Source organism: Chiloscyllium plagiosum, chromosome 2 (assembly GCF_004010195.1).
Source record: "Chiloscyllium plagiosum isolate BGI_BamShark_2017 chromosome 2, ASM401019v2, whole genome shotgun sequence".
NCBI classification, from domain to species: Eukaryota; Metazoa; Chordata; class Chondrichthyes; order Orectolobiformes; family Hemiscylliidae; genus Chiloscyllium; species Chiloscyllium plagiosum.
In genome coordinates, this window is record NC_057711.1 from 24,224,088 (window position 1) to 24,239,390 (window position 15,303).

A 15,303-nucleotide genomic window follows, 5' to 3' on the forward strand; every position below is an offset into this window, starting at 1 on the left:
TTGGTTAGGCCACTGTTGGAATATTGCGTGCAATTCTGGTCTCCTTCCTATCGAAAAGATGTTGTGAAACTTGAAAGGGTTCAGAAAAGATTCACAAGCATGTTGCCTGGGTTGGAGGATCTGAGCTACAGGGAGAGGCTGAACAGGCTGGGGCTGTTTTCCCTGGAGCATCGGAGGCTGATGGAGGCTGGGGAAACTTATAGAGTTTTACAAAACTATGAGGGGCATGGATAGGATAAAGAGGCAAAGTATGTTCCCTGGGGTGGGGGAGTCCAGAACTAGAGGGTTTAGGGTGAGAGGAGAAAGATATAAAAGAGACCGAAGGAGCAACTTTTTCATGCAGAGGGTGGTACGTGTATGGAACGAGCTGCATGAGGATGTGGTGGAGGCTGGTACAACTGCAACATTTAAGAGGCATTTGGATGGGTATATGAATAGGAAGGGTTTGGAGGGATATGGGCTGGGTGCTGGCAGGTGGGACTAGATTGGGTTGGGATATCTGGTCGGCATGGACGGGTTGGACCAAAGGGTCTGTTTCCATGCTGTACATTCTCTATGACTCTTAATTATTGATGAGGGAAGGTCAGTGGATGTTGTCTGCATGGACTTTAGTAAGGCATTTGACAAGGTACTCCATGGCAAGTAAATATAGAAGGTAGAGTTATCAGGCTGAGCTGGCTAGATGTATACAAAACTGGCTTGGTCTTAGAAGACAGAATAGCAATGGAGGGGTGCTTTTCAGAATGGAGATCAGTAACTATTGGTTTCCGCATGGATCAGTGCTGGGATCTTTGTTGTTTGCAATATTTACATATGAATGATCTGGAGGAAAATGTAGTTGGTCTGATTAGTAAGTTTGCTGATGACACCACAATTAGCGGACTTGCAGATCGTGAAGAAGATTGTCAAACAATACAACCGGATATAGATAGATTGCAGATTTTGGCACAGAAACAGCAGGTGGCATTTAATCGGAACAATGCGAGGTGATGCATTTTGGAAGATCAAATTCAGGTGTGAATTATATGATAAATGGCAGAACCCTTAGGAGGATTAATATACAGATGGATCTGGTCCAATGATTCCTGAAAGTGGCAACATAGGTGGATAAGGTAGCCCAGAAGGCACACAGCACACTGGTCTTCATCAGCTGAGGCATCAGTTATAATACTCACTAACTTATTTTAACTGTACAAACTTTAGTTAGACCACATTTGGAATACTGCTTGCAGTTCTGGTCGCCACAGTACCAGAAGGACATGGCTGCTTTGGAGAGGGTGCAGAGAAGACGTACCAAGATGTTACCTAGTCTGGATGGTTTTAGTTATGGGAGAGGTTGGATAAACTCAGATTGTTTTCACTGAAAATATCGGAGGCTGAGGAGCAACCTGATAGAGGTCTACAAAATTATGAGGGGCATAGATAGGGTGAATGATTAGAGGCTTTTGCCAGGATGGAAAGCTTAACTACAACAAAGAACTGATTCAAGGTGATTGTGGGGGGTTGGGAATTAGGGGAGGAGGGCAGGAAAAAATTTTTCACACAGAGCGTAGTGGATGCCTGAAATGCACTCTACTGGAGGTGGTTGAAGCAGGCTTTTAGCAATGCTTAAGGTGTATCATGATAGACACACGAAGGGAAGACGAACAGAGGAATAAACACGCATGGGCAATAAGTAGTGGCTCCAAATGAGGATTTGAAATTGGTGCAGACTTAGTAGGCTGAAGGGCCTGTTCCTGTGCTGTATCATATAGTATGGTATAAAGTGCAGTTGCGTTGCCATTACTTCCTAACACATTGCACATGTGCCCTGAACGAGAAGGCCTATGGTACTAATATATATCAGGAAAAGTCAACAATCCCAATCCCAACAATCCCACCTGAGAACTTCATTACAAGCCTTTCTCAAAAGAGGTGCTACTGCAACTGAGTTCATTCCTATTGTAGATACATTATTTATAGTGTATAATGTTTGAAGTACAGGAATGATAGTCAAAAACTCTAAATTATTAAGTACAATTGTATTTGCATAAAATAACTTACTTAACTTACCCTATATTGAAAAGATGCTGAACTAAGTTCCTTAAAACATTCATCACCTTCATAAATGGAGCGAAGAGCTTCAAGCTCCATCTGAAAACAAAAGCAAAACCCAATTCCAACATTAAGGTGGAGAGGAAAGTATTTTTCACTGTCATCTGCTGACATCATTATGATAATATATCCAGATAGGACAATTCAGAAGAAATTTAAATTGCTTTTAAAGAATGCTAGAACAAGCAAGATAATAAATTCTCTCAAAGGATAAATGATCTGAAACATTAATGTTTCAGACCTGCTGAGCGTTTTCAACAGTTTTTGATTTCATTCCAGATTTTCAATAGCTGTAGTTTGCTTTCGTCACAAGTTTGCAAGATAGGAAACTGTAGATTTTCTGATTTGGAGGTGCCGGTGTTGGACTGGGATGGACAAAGTTAAAAATAACAATACCAGGTAATAGTCCAACAGGTTTATTTAGAGGCACTAGCTTTTGAAGCGCTGCTTCTTCATCATCAGGTGGTTGTGGAACAGAATCATACGACCCAGAATTTATAGCAACAGGATTGCAGTGTCACTGGAGTGTAATATTTTAGTTAAATTTGTTTACTATTACATTCCAATGACACTGCAATCCTGTTGTTATAAATTCTGGGTCGTATGATTTTGCTCCACAACCACCTGATGAAGACACAGCGCTTCAAAAGATAGTGCCTCCAAATAAACCTGTGGGCCTACAACCTGGTCTTGTGTGATTTTTAACTTTGTAGATTTTCTGGAACACTCAAATATATGATGTGCTTTTTTATGGGTTCCTCTCTTCAGGAACAGGATGAGAGAAAATCAAACAAAACTCAAATGTAATTTTGACATGATCCAATTAAGTTTAATACAGTAGAAGCTAATGATACATTTTTATTTATTCATTCACAAGATTTGGGCATCATTGACAAAGTCAACAGTTATTATCCATTCTGAATTACTTTTTAGAAGGTGGTGGGAAGAAGCTCCCTTCTTGTATTGCTCCCCTTGATGTGGTGAAGATAATGCCACAGTTCTATGACATAGGGAGTTTGAAGAACTTAACTCAACAACAGAAAAAAAGGAACAGCAATTATTTCCATTGATGTGAGGAAAAATTGCTGATGCACAGATACACAAATATAAAGGAGTAGATTATTCTCTCAAGCCTGCTTCACCATTTAATAAAATCAAGGCTGCCATCCACATCTTAATCTCGATTTACTCCGCCTTCCAGTAATCTCTGGGAAAAGAAAATTTGACAGGCTACAACCAATATAGTAACAGAGTTTCTACAACATGGAAGGACACCCTTTAGTCTACCATGTCCACTCCAATCATCAGGCATCTATTTATTTTAATTCCATTTCTACACTTAGATCTAACCTTGTCTGCCGTAGGTTCCAAAAAGTGCCATCCTTTTCGGCAGACTTCCTGACACCTAGCACCTTCTGGGATCACCTTTTTCTCACAATTCTTCAATAAATCTCCTGCATCTTATCTTAAAACTGTCCTCTCTAGTTATTGACCCCTTAATTGAGGGGAAAAGTTTTGCTCACCTTAATCTGGTCACTCCATCAGTTTTTCTGCTCAAGGAAATCAACCCCAGCCTGCCTAATCACTCTTTACAACTAAACAGCTCCAGCCCAGGCAACATCCTGGTGAATCTCTTGTAAACCCTTGTAAATGATACATTGAGTGTTTTGGCAGCAGTCTTTCTTGCAGTGTACTTCAAATTTAATTCCACGGTACCCCAGATTCAGGGAGAGTGTTGGTACTGAAAACTTCGTAAGAAAATGTATAAACACGCCTCACCCACTTCTCTGTGCCACACTACCGGCGTTATCGCTGCTGTACAAGGCAAGCAATAAGAAACTACCATTCACACTGCCGACAGATGCCCCAGTCTCATCATCTCCAATTCCCTTGCTCCTTCAGCTTTCGAGGGACTCATTAACCTCTCACTGTCCGCCTGCAGCCCAGACACGATCGAGGGAGGCAAGCGGCCGGCTCAACTGACAGGCTCAATCAGCTCACCGTCTGCTCCTCGTTGGCCGTCATCGCGGTAACCCCGGCGGGTAGATGGCCGAGGGGGGAATTCGCGCTGCCAACCTTTAAAGCCGGACAGCCTCCATTCGGGCCGGGTCGAAGTCAGGACTCAGCTCCACTCCGGTGCAGACAGCCCTCCACACCGCCGCTCACCTTCGCCTCAACTCTCACCGTTCCCCTCTGAACCCGCACGCCATTGGTTGAGCCGTTCGGCCAATCGGTGGGGGCCCCCATATCACGTGACAGCGCACCTCACACGCCCCTGCGATCTGCGCAGGCGCGTCCGGCTCGGGAACGACGAAGCCCTTGCGCAGGCGTGTTGCTGTGTTCGCACACCCTCTATGGAGGCAAGAGACGCGACGTGAGCGGGGGAAGCCTGCTAACGTCGTTCCGCACGGAGCCCTGCGTGCTGACGTCAGTAAACGTGCGGCGGCGAAGGAGGAGGCCGTTGGGCCCATCAAGTCAGCTCGGCAAAAGTGAGGACTGCAGATCAGGGCCGAGATTAGAGTGTGATGTTGGAAAAGCACAGCAGGCGAATCGACGTTTCGGGCATAAGCCCTTCACCAGGAAAGAGGCTTGTGGGTAGGGAGCCTGAGAGATAACTGGGAGGGGGGTCTTGAGAGGGAAGGTCTTCCTTCAGGTGTCAATGGTTAGGGTTTGGTGATGGAGGAGGCCCAGGACCTGCATGTCCTTAATGGAGTGGGAGTGGGAGTGGGAGTTGGAGTTGGAGTTGGAGTTGGAGTTGAAGGTGAAGTGTTCCTCTGACGCCTGGAGTAAGAATGCCTCATACTCCGCTTTGGGATCCTGCAAACACACGGGATAAATGTGGATTTCAACGGTTTCCTAATTTCCACTCCCCCTACATTATCCCAGTCCCAAGCCTCCAACTCAGCACCGCCCTCCTGACCCATCCATCACCTTTCCTATCTATCCGCTCCACCTTCCTCTCCAACCTGTCACCTTCTCCCTCGGGTAAAAACAAGGACTGGAGATGCTGGAAACCAGAGTCAAGATTAGAGTGGTGCTGGAAAAGCACAGCAGGTCAGGCAGCATCCGAGGAGCAGGAAAATTTACATTTCGGGCAAAAGCCCTTTATCAAGAATAGAGGCAGGGTGCCTGCAGAGTGGAGAGATTGCAGTGAGAGAGACTCATTGAGATTCTTGTAGAGAGAGGAGGAAAACTTCTTCAAGGCAGGCATTCTCCTCAATTCCTGATGAAGGGCTTTTGCCTGAAACATCGATTTTCCTGCTCCTCGTATGCTGCTTGACCTGCTGTGCTTTTCTAGCACCACTCTAATTTAGACTCTCGTTTCCAGCATCTGCAGTCCTTGTTTTTACCTAGTTGATTTTAGCCGTACTGCGAATCCTCTTGCAAGGATGCCTGCCTTGAAGAAGTTTTCCTAAAACGTCGATTCTCCTGCTCCTCAGATGCGGCCTGATCAGCACCACACTCGCAACACCTTGTTATTGTTCAATATATTGTATCAGTTGCATGATGTTTTAATATAATTTCTGTGTCTTATGATCCTGCCCCACTAGTTACCTGATGAAGAAGCAGTGCTCCGAAAGTTAGTACTTCCAAATAAACCAGTTGGACTGTAATCTGGTGTTGTGTGATTTTTAATATTATCCACCCCAGTCCAACACTGGCACCTCCACATCTTGAATATGGTTAACAACCCGGCTTGGACAGTCCTTTGCAGCAAAGAATTCAACAGATTCACTTCCCTCTGAGAGAAGAAATTCTTCTTCATTTTGTCTTAAATGGGTATATCTGAGAATATGCTGTTTAGTACTTCACTCACCCACAGCGGAAACAATCTTTCCACATCTATCCTGTCAAACATCCTGGGAACCTTATATGTTTCAGTAATTTTAAAACTCCAAACCATTGAGTTGGATGATCAGCCATGATCATAATGAATGGTGAAGCAGGCTTGAAGAGCCAAATGGCTTACTCCTGTGCCGATACTCTATGTTTCTAAGACAAACCAACCTATTCAACCTTTCTTCAAATCCATCCTTCCCAAAATTCACCTAGTAAACTTCTCTGAACTCCTCCAATGCCAGTACATCTTTCCCTTGATAATTAGTCTGTAGGGCTGTCCAATCTGCCAGATTACTGCTTAGAAAATGAAAAGTAAAACTACCCAATCAGCTATAGCTCAATGACTGCATGGAATCACTAATGTTTTGCCTCATTCCTTCACATCTCCTTCCCAAAAAAAATGCTATAATTAGAATCATTTATGCTACTCTGATGCAGACAATATGGCCATTACAGGAACTTTGTGTTCCTGCTCAATGTTCTGAAAGAGAAGTTAGTGTTTCTCACCCTATCCGAGCAGACTATAGATATTTTAGCATCTCAACAACAGCAAGAGCTTGAGTATTACCAAAAACAACAATGTTGTAATTATTGTGACAGTAAAGCTACATCTACACTGCATGAGAGAAAAGTGCTGATTGGTTGCCAAGTGAACGCTGTGGGGCTATAGGCATTGCAAAGAGAATACAACAGTTACCTGATAACTGACAGTGCCAGTTTGGTGTCAAATATGCAGTTTATATCACTCAAAGACTGGCAGATCATATCAAACAACTAATCCCTTTGGCTGTTTGTAATAAGCAAGATACTGACCACATTCAATCAGACTATGGTTCCAAATTTAGATGTGATTTTGCAATTGCACAACATTGCTAATAATCTAGAGTATGCACAGAGTTATGCCGACAGCCAATTTGGGATTGTCAGTCAGGCTCACAGTCTGGCGCATCTAGCACACTGGAAGCTAAATGTATTAACACACTGAGTATTGTTCCTTTCTGACAGGAAGAACATATGCACGTACTGCACCTATTTCCACTCAACAAAATAGGTGACAGCCATTCTTGGATTCATTCCCGATGACAATACGTTGACCAATCAGAGTCAATCTTCTTGTTTTAAAATGTAAACAAATTAGATTACATTACAGTGTGGAAACAGGCCCTTCGGCCCAACAAATCCACACCGACCCGCCGAAACGCAACCCACCCATACCCCTACATTTACCCCTATACCTAACTCTACGGGCAATTTAGCATGGCCAATTCACCTGACCTGCATATCTTTGGACTGTGGGAGGAAACCCACGCAGACACGGGGAGAACGTGCAAACTCCACACAGTCAGTCGCCTGAGGCGGGAATTGAACCCGGGTCTCTGGCGCTGTGAGGCAACAGTGCTAACCACTGTGCCACTATGCCGCCCACTATCACCGTGCCGCCCACTGCCACTGTGCCGCCCACCAGCCACCGTGCCGCGCACTATTGACTATTAATTCTTAGTCATCATCAAAAAACTTTGACAAAATGTGTCAGAGTAGCATAAATGATTCTAATTATAGCATTTTTTTTGGGAAGGAGATATGAAGGAATGAGGCAAAACATTAATGATTCCATGCAGTCATTGAGCTATAGCTGATTGGGGTAGTTTTACTTTTCATTTTCTAAGCAGTAATCTGGCAGATTGGACAGCCCTACAGACTTCTCAGCAGTCCTTAAATTCTTCTGCAAATGAACAAACAGCAGGTTAGAAGGGAATTAACATAATTAACAAAGTTGCTGTCACCCAAAAGTGTCGAGTAGCTTAGAGGCCTCTTTCAAGTGATGCCAGAAGAGAAGTGGAGGTGGACTTCATCTGCTCAAAAATTTAGGATCATTTGCTTTAGTTAATTTGTCATTGGCAGCGATTTCCTCAACAATTCCTTGTTTGACCTATGATTTGGAGTTGCCGGTGTTGGACTGGGGTGTACAAAGTTAAAAATCACACAACACCAGGTTATAGTCCAACAGGTTTAATTGGAAGCACACTAGCTTTCGGAGCGACGCTCCTTCATCAGGTGATAGTGGAGGGCTCGATCGTAACACAGAATTTATAGCAAAAATTCGCAGTGTGATGTAACTGAAATTATACATTGAAAAATTGATTGTCTGTTAAGCCTTTCATCTGTTAGAATACAGTGATAGGTTCACTTCTTTCATGTGTAAATCACAAAACCCTTTTTTTAAAAGTTGCATTCTTGGGTTAGCTGTTAACAATGGGTGTTAGCTAGACAATATGTTGAAGGTGTTAGCCCCCTGTGTTCTCTATGAACTGTCAGTTGTGTGATTTTTAACTTTGTTTGACCTAGATATTGTCCACACAACCATCCATTGCAAATTATTGTTTCATTGCATGTTGAAACCAGGCACAATGTAATATTTTGTAAGTCTTCAGTTCCACCTCCCAACGTTGCAGATTCTGTTTTATCCTATCAAACAATTGCACAAAGTTAGCTCTGTACAGCTGGTGGAAAACAGGGGTAATACAAATATCCAAGTAAAGAAAACCTTTTTGTGACCACCGGAAAGGAAATTGTGTTCCATCCTCCAACTCAGGCACCCCACCAAGCCTCCCACGGGCATGGCTACCGATTTTGTAAAATTAATTTTATAACCTGAGAAAGAGAAGAACATCACCGGCATAGAGAGTAATTTTGTGCTCTCGTTCCATCCTCCAACTCAGGCACCCCACCAAGCCTCCCACGGGCATGGCTACCGATTTTGTAAAATTAATTTTATAACCTGAGAAAGTGCTGAATAACTTAATCTTTTGTATTAGCTGAGGTACAGACTTTTCCAGGTTAGTCAAAAAGAGAAGAACATCACCGGCATAGAGAGTAATTTTGTGCTCTCCCAATCCTAACTTTGGCACCAGAATTTCAGAGTCCTTCTGAATAGCCTCTGCCAACGGTTCAATTACTAAGGTAAATAGTAGCAGCAAGAGAGGATACACCTGTTGACTGCCTCCCGATGCTAAAATTGTCTGATTTTATGTCAGTCGTAAGGACTGCTGCCTTGGGCTCATTATACAATACTGTCATCCACCTAGCAAAAGCCCCCACAAGGCCAAAACATTCCAGGACACCAAAAAGATACAGTCATTCCACCCAATCAAACACTTTTTCCGCATCTAAGAAGACCACCAAGCCCGGAGTTGACCTCTGCTGGCATAATTGCACTGTATTCAACACCCTTCTGACATTATTGGAAGAGCTACAACTCTTGGTAAAACCTATCTGGTCTTCCTTTATGATAGTGGGTAGTACCTTCTTCAATCTCAGGGCTAGTGTTTTAGACAGGATTTTAAAATCTACATTCAGCAGCAAGATAGGTCTATATGAAGCAGAGTCCTCACGATCTTCTTCTTTAGAATAAGAGAGATATTGGCCTCCCTAAGAGAGGACAGGAGGCAATCATGGCTGTATGAATGATGTACATACTCAATATTGGCTCGCCAACATGTTTATGAACTCCTTGTAGAATTCATTCAGGAACTCGTCCAGGCTGGGTGCTTTGCCACTTTGGAGCTGCCTTACTGCCTCTTGTATCTCTTGTATTGTTAAGGGTGCATTCAAAAGGGAGGCTTGTTTTGCATTTATACCTGGGAGGTCCAGATTCTCAAAAAAGGATTCCATTCTTGCTATTCCATCCTCACAACCCTTCAACCAGTATAACTCTGCATAGGATTTCCTGAATATGGCATTGATCTTTCTCGACTTGCGAGTGATAGTACCCGTTCTCTCCCTAATAGACACGATGGACTGTGGGGCACTTTTCTTCCTAGCCAGATATGCCAGATATCCAGCTGGCTTATCCTCATAATCCAATACCCCTTGCTTTGCAAGGAAGACCTCCCTCTCTGCTGCCTGGGTAAGTACTGAGTTCAGAGCAGCCTGGAGATCTTTGACCCGCTGTAACTTAACCACACATGGTCAATCATAATATGCCGATTCGGCTGCTTTCAGCCGGGCCTCCAGCATCCGTTATTTTTCTCCTCTCTGCCTTTTCCTAGTTGCTGATTATGAAATAATTAAACCCCTTAAATATGTCTTGGTGGTCTTGGTGGTCTCCCAAAGCACAGATGGGTTACTTGCTGTACCCGAGTTGATGTCCCAGAAGATCCCAAACTCCTTTGTGAAGAGCACTCTATAAATTTGCCATCTTTCAAAAGAACTGGATCCATGCACCAGTGCCGTGTGTCTATTCCACTCCTCCTGATCTTGACATCCAAGTACACTGCTGCATGGTCCGAAATGGCTATGTTCCCAATCCTGCAGGATAGCATTGAATCAAAACAGATTGATGGAACAAAAAACATATCAATTCTCACGTGCACTTGTGCAGGTTGGAATAAAAGGTAAAATCCCTACCATTAGGGTGGAGACATCGTCACACATCCACCAGCCCCAACTCCCAACACAAGTCCACTTGCTGTCTGAATTGCAGGAAGATACCCAAGAGACTCTATGGCATTCTGTCTACCTCAGGATTCATGAGACGGTTGAAGTCTTCCCCTATAATCGTATGATGCACCCCAAGAGCCATTAATTTGAGACAGTGTCAATTAAGAATTTAAGGGGGTACGTTGGGGGGCAATAGATATTTAGTATGCCATACTCTTTCCCTTGAGGATGATGAACCCTGCAATGCTCATCCTTAATTTGTTGTATTATTTGGAATGGGAGATTCCATCCTCCGTACTAGTATGGCCACTCCACTGCTTTTAGAATTAAAAGAGGAGAAGAATACCCTACCAAATCCTCCCTGCTGTAACTTCAAATGTTCCTTGTCATTCAAGTGTGTTTCCTGCAACAGGGCGATGCCAACCCTCTCCTTTCTGAGGTTTGAGAGCACCTTCTTTCTTTTGATCGGGGAATGGCTCCCCTTTATGTTCCAGGTGCACCATTTAAATGAACCACTAGTCATGACCGCCCAGAGTGGCCTGCAGCCCCCCCGAGAGGAAGAAGCTTACTCATGGTGTGCCAAGTGGAGAAAACACTGAATTTATAAAATCTAAAAAACACTACAGATACTACCAAAACTAAAAAACTAACCACTACTCTTAAATTAACAAACATGTAAACAACAAATAGCTGGAGATTTCCCCCCTCACCCATAGTGGGCATTCGTCCCAAACCTTACAACCATCCTGATTCCTTCCAGTCATTGCCGCACCCCAAACCCAAGTAATACAGAGACAAAGAAAACCTATTGTTTACACATGTGAGAGTTAAAAGTGGATGCTCATTCCATCCCCTCCATACATCAAAGCCATTTGTCTTCCGTAAAAGAAATAACCAACCCTCACCCAGAGGAAACAAAGAAATAACAAAAAATTACTAAAAGAGAGGAAAAAAAGGGAATTTTACATCAAAGCAATGCCCTGTCTGCAGGACCAACAACCATGAAAGGAACGGTAATGCCATTGTCCATAGCCTTTTTTTTAATCCCTGACCCAGACCATTTATTTCAGAGTCCAAAAAAATCCCTTGCTTTCTCTGCCGAATCAAAATTGTGAACAGACCCTCCATGGTTGAAGTGCAGTACTGTTGGGTACCTCACAGAGTATTGGATATTCAAATCTCTCAATTTCTTCTTGACTTCATCAAAACATTTCCTCTTCTTGATTATAGCCCCAGAGAAGTCTTGAAAAAATTTTTGAACCTTTTTTACACCAGAGCCTGTGAGTCTTTTCCCAACTTTCTGGAGGCTTCCATTATCAGTTGCTTCTTTTTATAATACTGGAATCGCCCTGGGACTGGGTGGGGGTGTGGATCTGACCTGGGCCTACGCGTTGCAATCTGGTGGGCCCGCTCCACACACACCCGGCCTGACTTGACTCCCAACCCCAGAGGATGTGGGAGCCACTGCTCCAGGAAGCAGACCTGGCCCTCGCCTTCTTCACGTTCTGGGACCCCAATTGTCCGTAAGTTTCTCTTTCGAACTCGATTCTCAAGGTCGTCAACCTGGTTCAGCAGGGCCTGAACCTGGCCATCCAGTGTTAGGATCTGCCCCACTGAATTCTGAACCGCAGTCTCCAACGCGGGAGTCCTTTGTTCGACTGCCTCAGCGCATCGATCCAGCATTCAGATCTTCTGCTCATACTTTTGTAGCATGACAGAGATCGGTTCCAGCGCCAAACTGATTTTCTCTCGGAGTTTGTAAAACTCCGAGACTAGATTCTGCTGCCCCAACAGGTTCAAAGACGCTACCACAGGAGTCAGGGCTATGGCCACGGATATGCCCGGCACTGTAGGGGAGTGCCCTGCCTGCTGCAATCCTCTCGCTCCCTTTCCTTTATTCATTTTCATCTTGTTCCCAGAATGTTAGAATCAAAATTTAAAAGGTTCTAACTATTTTGTATTACTTTGTTTTATCTATTTTTCTTGTGGATGACAAGTGAAGGGAGTTGAAAGTCCACCTTACTTGGATTTTAATGCAGAACCCAGTACAGCAGACCTATCAGATTGCTGCAATCTTGGAACCCCCTTTACACCACATCCTCCTTCTTAACATCAACCTGTTCAAGCATATCATCTGTTTCATGCTGTTCTCACAAACGTCAAGTGTCTCTCAGTAGTGAAAACTGAAGCATAGTATTCATGAGGATCCTTCACCTACCTCCTCCGACTGCAGGCACAAGTTCCCTCCACTATCCTTGATCAGCCGTACCTTCACTCTGGTCATCTTCTTGTTCCTCACGTAAGTGTAGAATGCCTTAGGGTTTTCCTTAATCCAACACACTAAAGCTTTTTTATGCCCCCTTCTAGTTCTCCTAAGTCCACTCTTCAGTTCTTTCCTGGCCACCTTGTAACCCTCTAGAGCTCTGTCTGATTATTGTCTCCACAACCTTAGAAAAGATTCCTTCTTCCTCTTGACTAGATGTTCTATACCACTTGTCACCCAAGGTTCCTTCACCCTACCATTCCTTCCTTGACTCAGTGGGACAAACCTATCCACCACTATCAGCAAATGTTCCCTAAACAACCTCCACATTTCTGTCATGCATTTCCCTGAGAACATCTATTCCCAATTTAGGTGCCCCAGTTCCTGCATAATAGCATTGTAAATCCCCGTCCTCCAATTAAATACTTTCCCATACCGTCTACTCCTATCCCTCACCATGATGATAGTAAAGATAAGGGAGTTGTGAGGACTATCACCAAAATGCTCTCCCACTGAGAGATCTGATACCTGGCCTGCTATGTTGCCAAGCACCAAATCTAATATGGCCTCCCCTCTCGTCCACCTATCTACACATTGAGTCAAGGTTCTTTCCTGGTTCTTTCCTGGAGACATCTGACAAAAACTGCTCCATCCAAACTATTTGAATAAAGGAGATTTTTTTTATTACTCAATCTTTCTTGGCAATTCAGAGCAGAGGGGATGGTGGGCATTGCAATTGGGGTCACCACTCGTGTCTCTGCTGACTTTGCCTGCAAGATGTGCACCCAACTCCATCTCCTCACAAACTGCGTTAGGGAACTGGAGTTGGAACAGGATGAACTGGTTGAGCTATGCAGTTTTTAAAATCACTTTTCCAAAATTTATTCAAATCTGCATTAATAATAAGGTTGCCAATGTTTCATAATTAAAAATAAAATGGTTTTGGAAAGTTTTTCTTGAAATTTAGCAAATATTGAAGGAATATTTGTTTGCTGTATGAAATAAGCCTGTTCACAGCAAGGTTTGATAATAATATTGAATGCACTGCAAGATTTGGATAGGTACATGAATAGGAAAGATTTAGAGTGACTTAGGACAAATGCAGAAGATGGGACTGGTTCTCTGAAGTCCAGTTATCATTCTTGTAAACTTACATTAAACTTTCTCTAGGGCCAGAACATCCTTCCGAAGGTGTGGTGCCAAGTGTACTCACAGTACGCTAAATGGGGAGAAAATGAGGAATGTAGATGCTGGAGATCAGAATCCAGGGTGTGGTGCTGGAAAAGCACAGCGGGTCAGGCAGCATCCGAGGAGCAGGAGAATTGATGTTTCGGGCATAAGCCCTTCATCAGCTGCCTGACCTGCTGTGCTTTTCCAGCACCACACTCTTGTACTCTAAATGGGATCTAATTAAGGTTTTGATTAACTGTAGCATAACATCACCAACCCTATATTCCAGCCCTTTTGGATATGAAGGCCAGCATTCCATTAGCCTTCTTGACTATTTTCTATACCAGTTTGCGGCATTTTAAAGAACTGTGCACCCGAATCCCCAAATTTTGTTGGACATCTGCTGTATTTAACTTTATGCCTTCTAAAAAATACCTTGATCTAACCTTTTTTTGGTCTAAAGTGGACCACTTCACACTTGCTAATATGAAAATCCATCTGCTACATTTTTGCCCATTTACTTAATCTATCAATATCTTGTTGTAAATTTTCTACTGGCACCAGCAGTGTCTAAAATGCTGCCCAATTTTGTGTCGTCAGCAAATTTGGATGCTTGACTTAGAGTCATTGAGTCATTGAGTCATTACAGTATTGAAATAGACCCTTTGGTCCAACTTGTCCATGATGACCAAATATCCCAAATCAATGTAGTCCCATCTGCCAGTGCTTGGCCCACCTCCCACTGAACACTTCCTATTCATATACCCATCCAGATGCCATTTAAATATTGTAACTATTCCAGCCTCCACCGCTCCTCTGGCAGATCATTTCACACACGCACCACCCTCTGCATGAAAACGTTGCCCCTTAGGTTCCTTTTAAATCTTCCAACTCCCACCTTAAACTTTTGTCCTCTAGTTCTGGACACCCCCACCCCAGAGAAAAGACATCATATGCCATTATCCTGATGCAATCTATTCTTCACCCCAGGCACAAGCTTGCTGCATCAGCTGCTTTGCCTTAGGTGTCAGGGCAGCACAGGCGGCTTCCCACCAGCAGATGGCGACAGTTCAGGATCTTCATCGGAGCCCCCGCAGAGGTCCGCATTCCGGCTGATCGTCGATTGGTTCAATACTCCGAAGGCGGACCTGGAAGATGAGGATACCGATTGGTCCGTGTCGCTGCCAATCGAAGCGAGAGGTGGGGTTTACTGCGTGCGTGTTGCGTCATGACGCAGTGTTGTCAGGATCTCGGTGGTACCAGTCGCGGGGGAAGTGAAAGGCGGCGGCTCAGTACTGGTCCGTTCGGGTAAAGTATCCGGGTTATGGTGGGGATGAGAACGGGCCTCCGGTGAGTTGGTGGGGGCAGTGTGGCTGCAGCTTCGTGTCACCACCGTCAGGCTAGGTCACAGGAAGGCAGCTGTCAAGTGGAGAGCGTGACAACTTGTTTATGTACTTGACCAGATTTCTCTCAGGCTACACTCCCCCTCCCCTCCC

At 44.0% G+C, this 15,303-nt stretch overlaps 2 protein-coding genes across 6 annotated transcripts in view; one reads left to right on the top strand and one right to left on the bottom strand.

Moving 5' to 3' along the window:
* The window catches only part of rwdd (RWD domain containing 4), a 17,145-nt gene extending 12,847 nt beyond the window's left edge, over positions 1–4,298 (bottom strand). For 2 of the 3 annotated variants that reach the window (XM_043705313.1, XM_043705312.1), the window contains exons 1-2: positions 4,096–4,298; positions 2,053–2,133 (exon numbers count right to left, since the gene is read on the bottom strand). In XM_043705313.1, the coding sequence (XP_043561248.1) occupies positions 2,053–2,133; positions 4,096–4,119 (105 nt within the window). In that variant the 5' untranslated portion in view covers positions 4,120–4,298. The remainder of the gene's footprint in view (positions 1–2,052; positions 2,134–4,095) is intronic. The other variant, XM_043705308.1, reaches the window with a different exon arrangement.
* A 10,486-nt stretch (positions 4,299–14,784) lies between these two features.
* The window catches only part of trappc11 (trafficking protein particle complex subunit 11), a 68,496-nt gene continuing 67,977 nt past the window's right edge, over positions 14,785–15,303 (top strand). Inside the window, exon 1 of one of the 3 annotated variants that reach the window (XM_043705315.1) lies at positions 14,785–15,007. In XM_043705315.1, coding sequence (XP_043561250.1) covers positions 14,963–15,007 — 45 coding nt within the window. In that variant the 5' untranslated portion in view covers positions 14,785–14,962. The other 2 variants (XM_043705329.1, XM_043705319.1) reach the window with 2 other exon arrangements.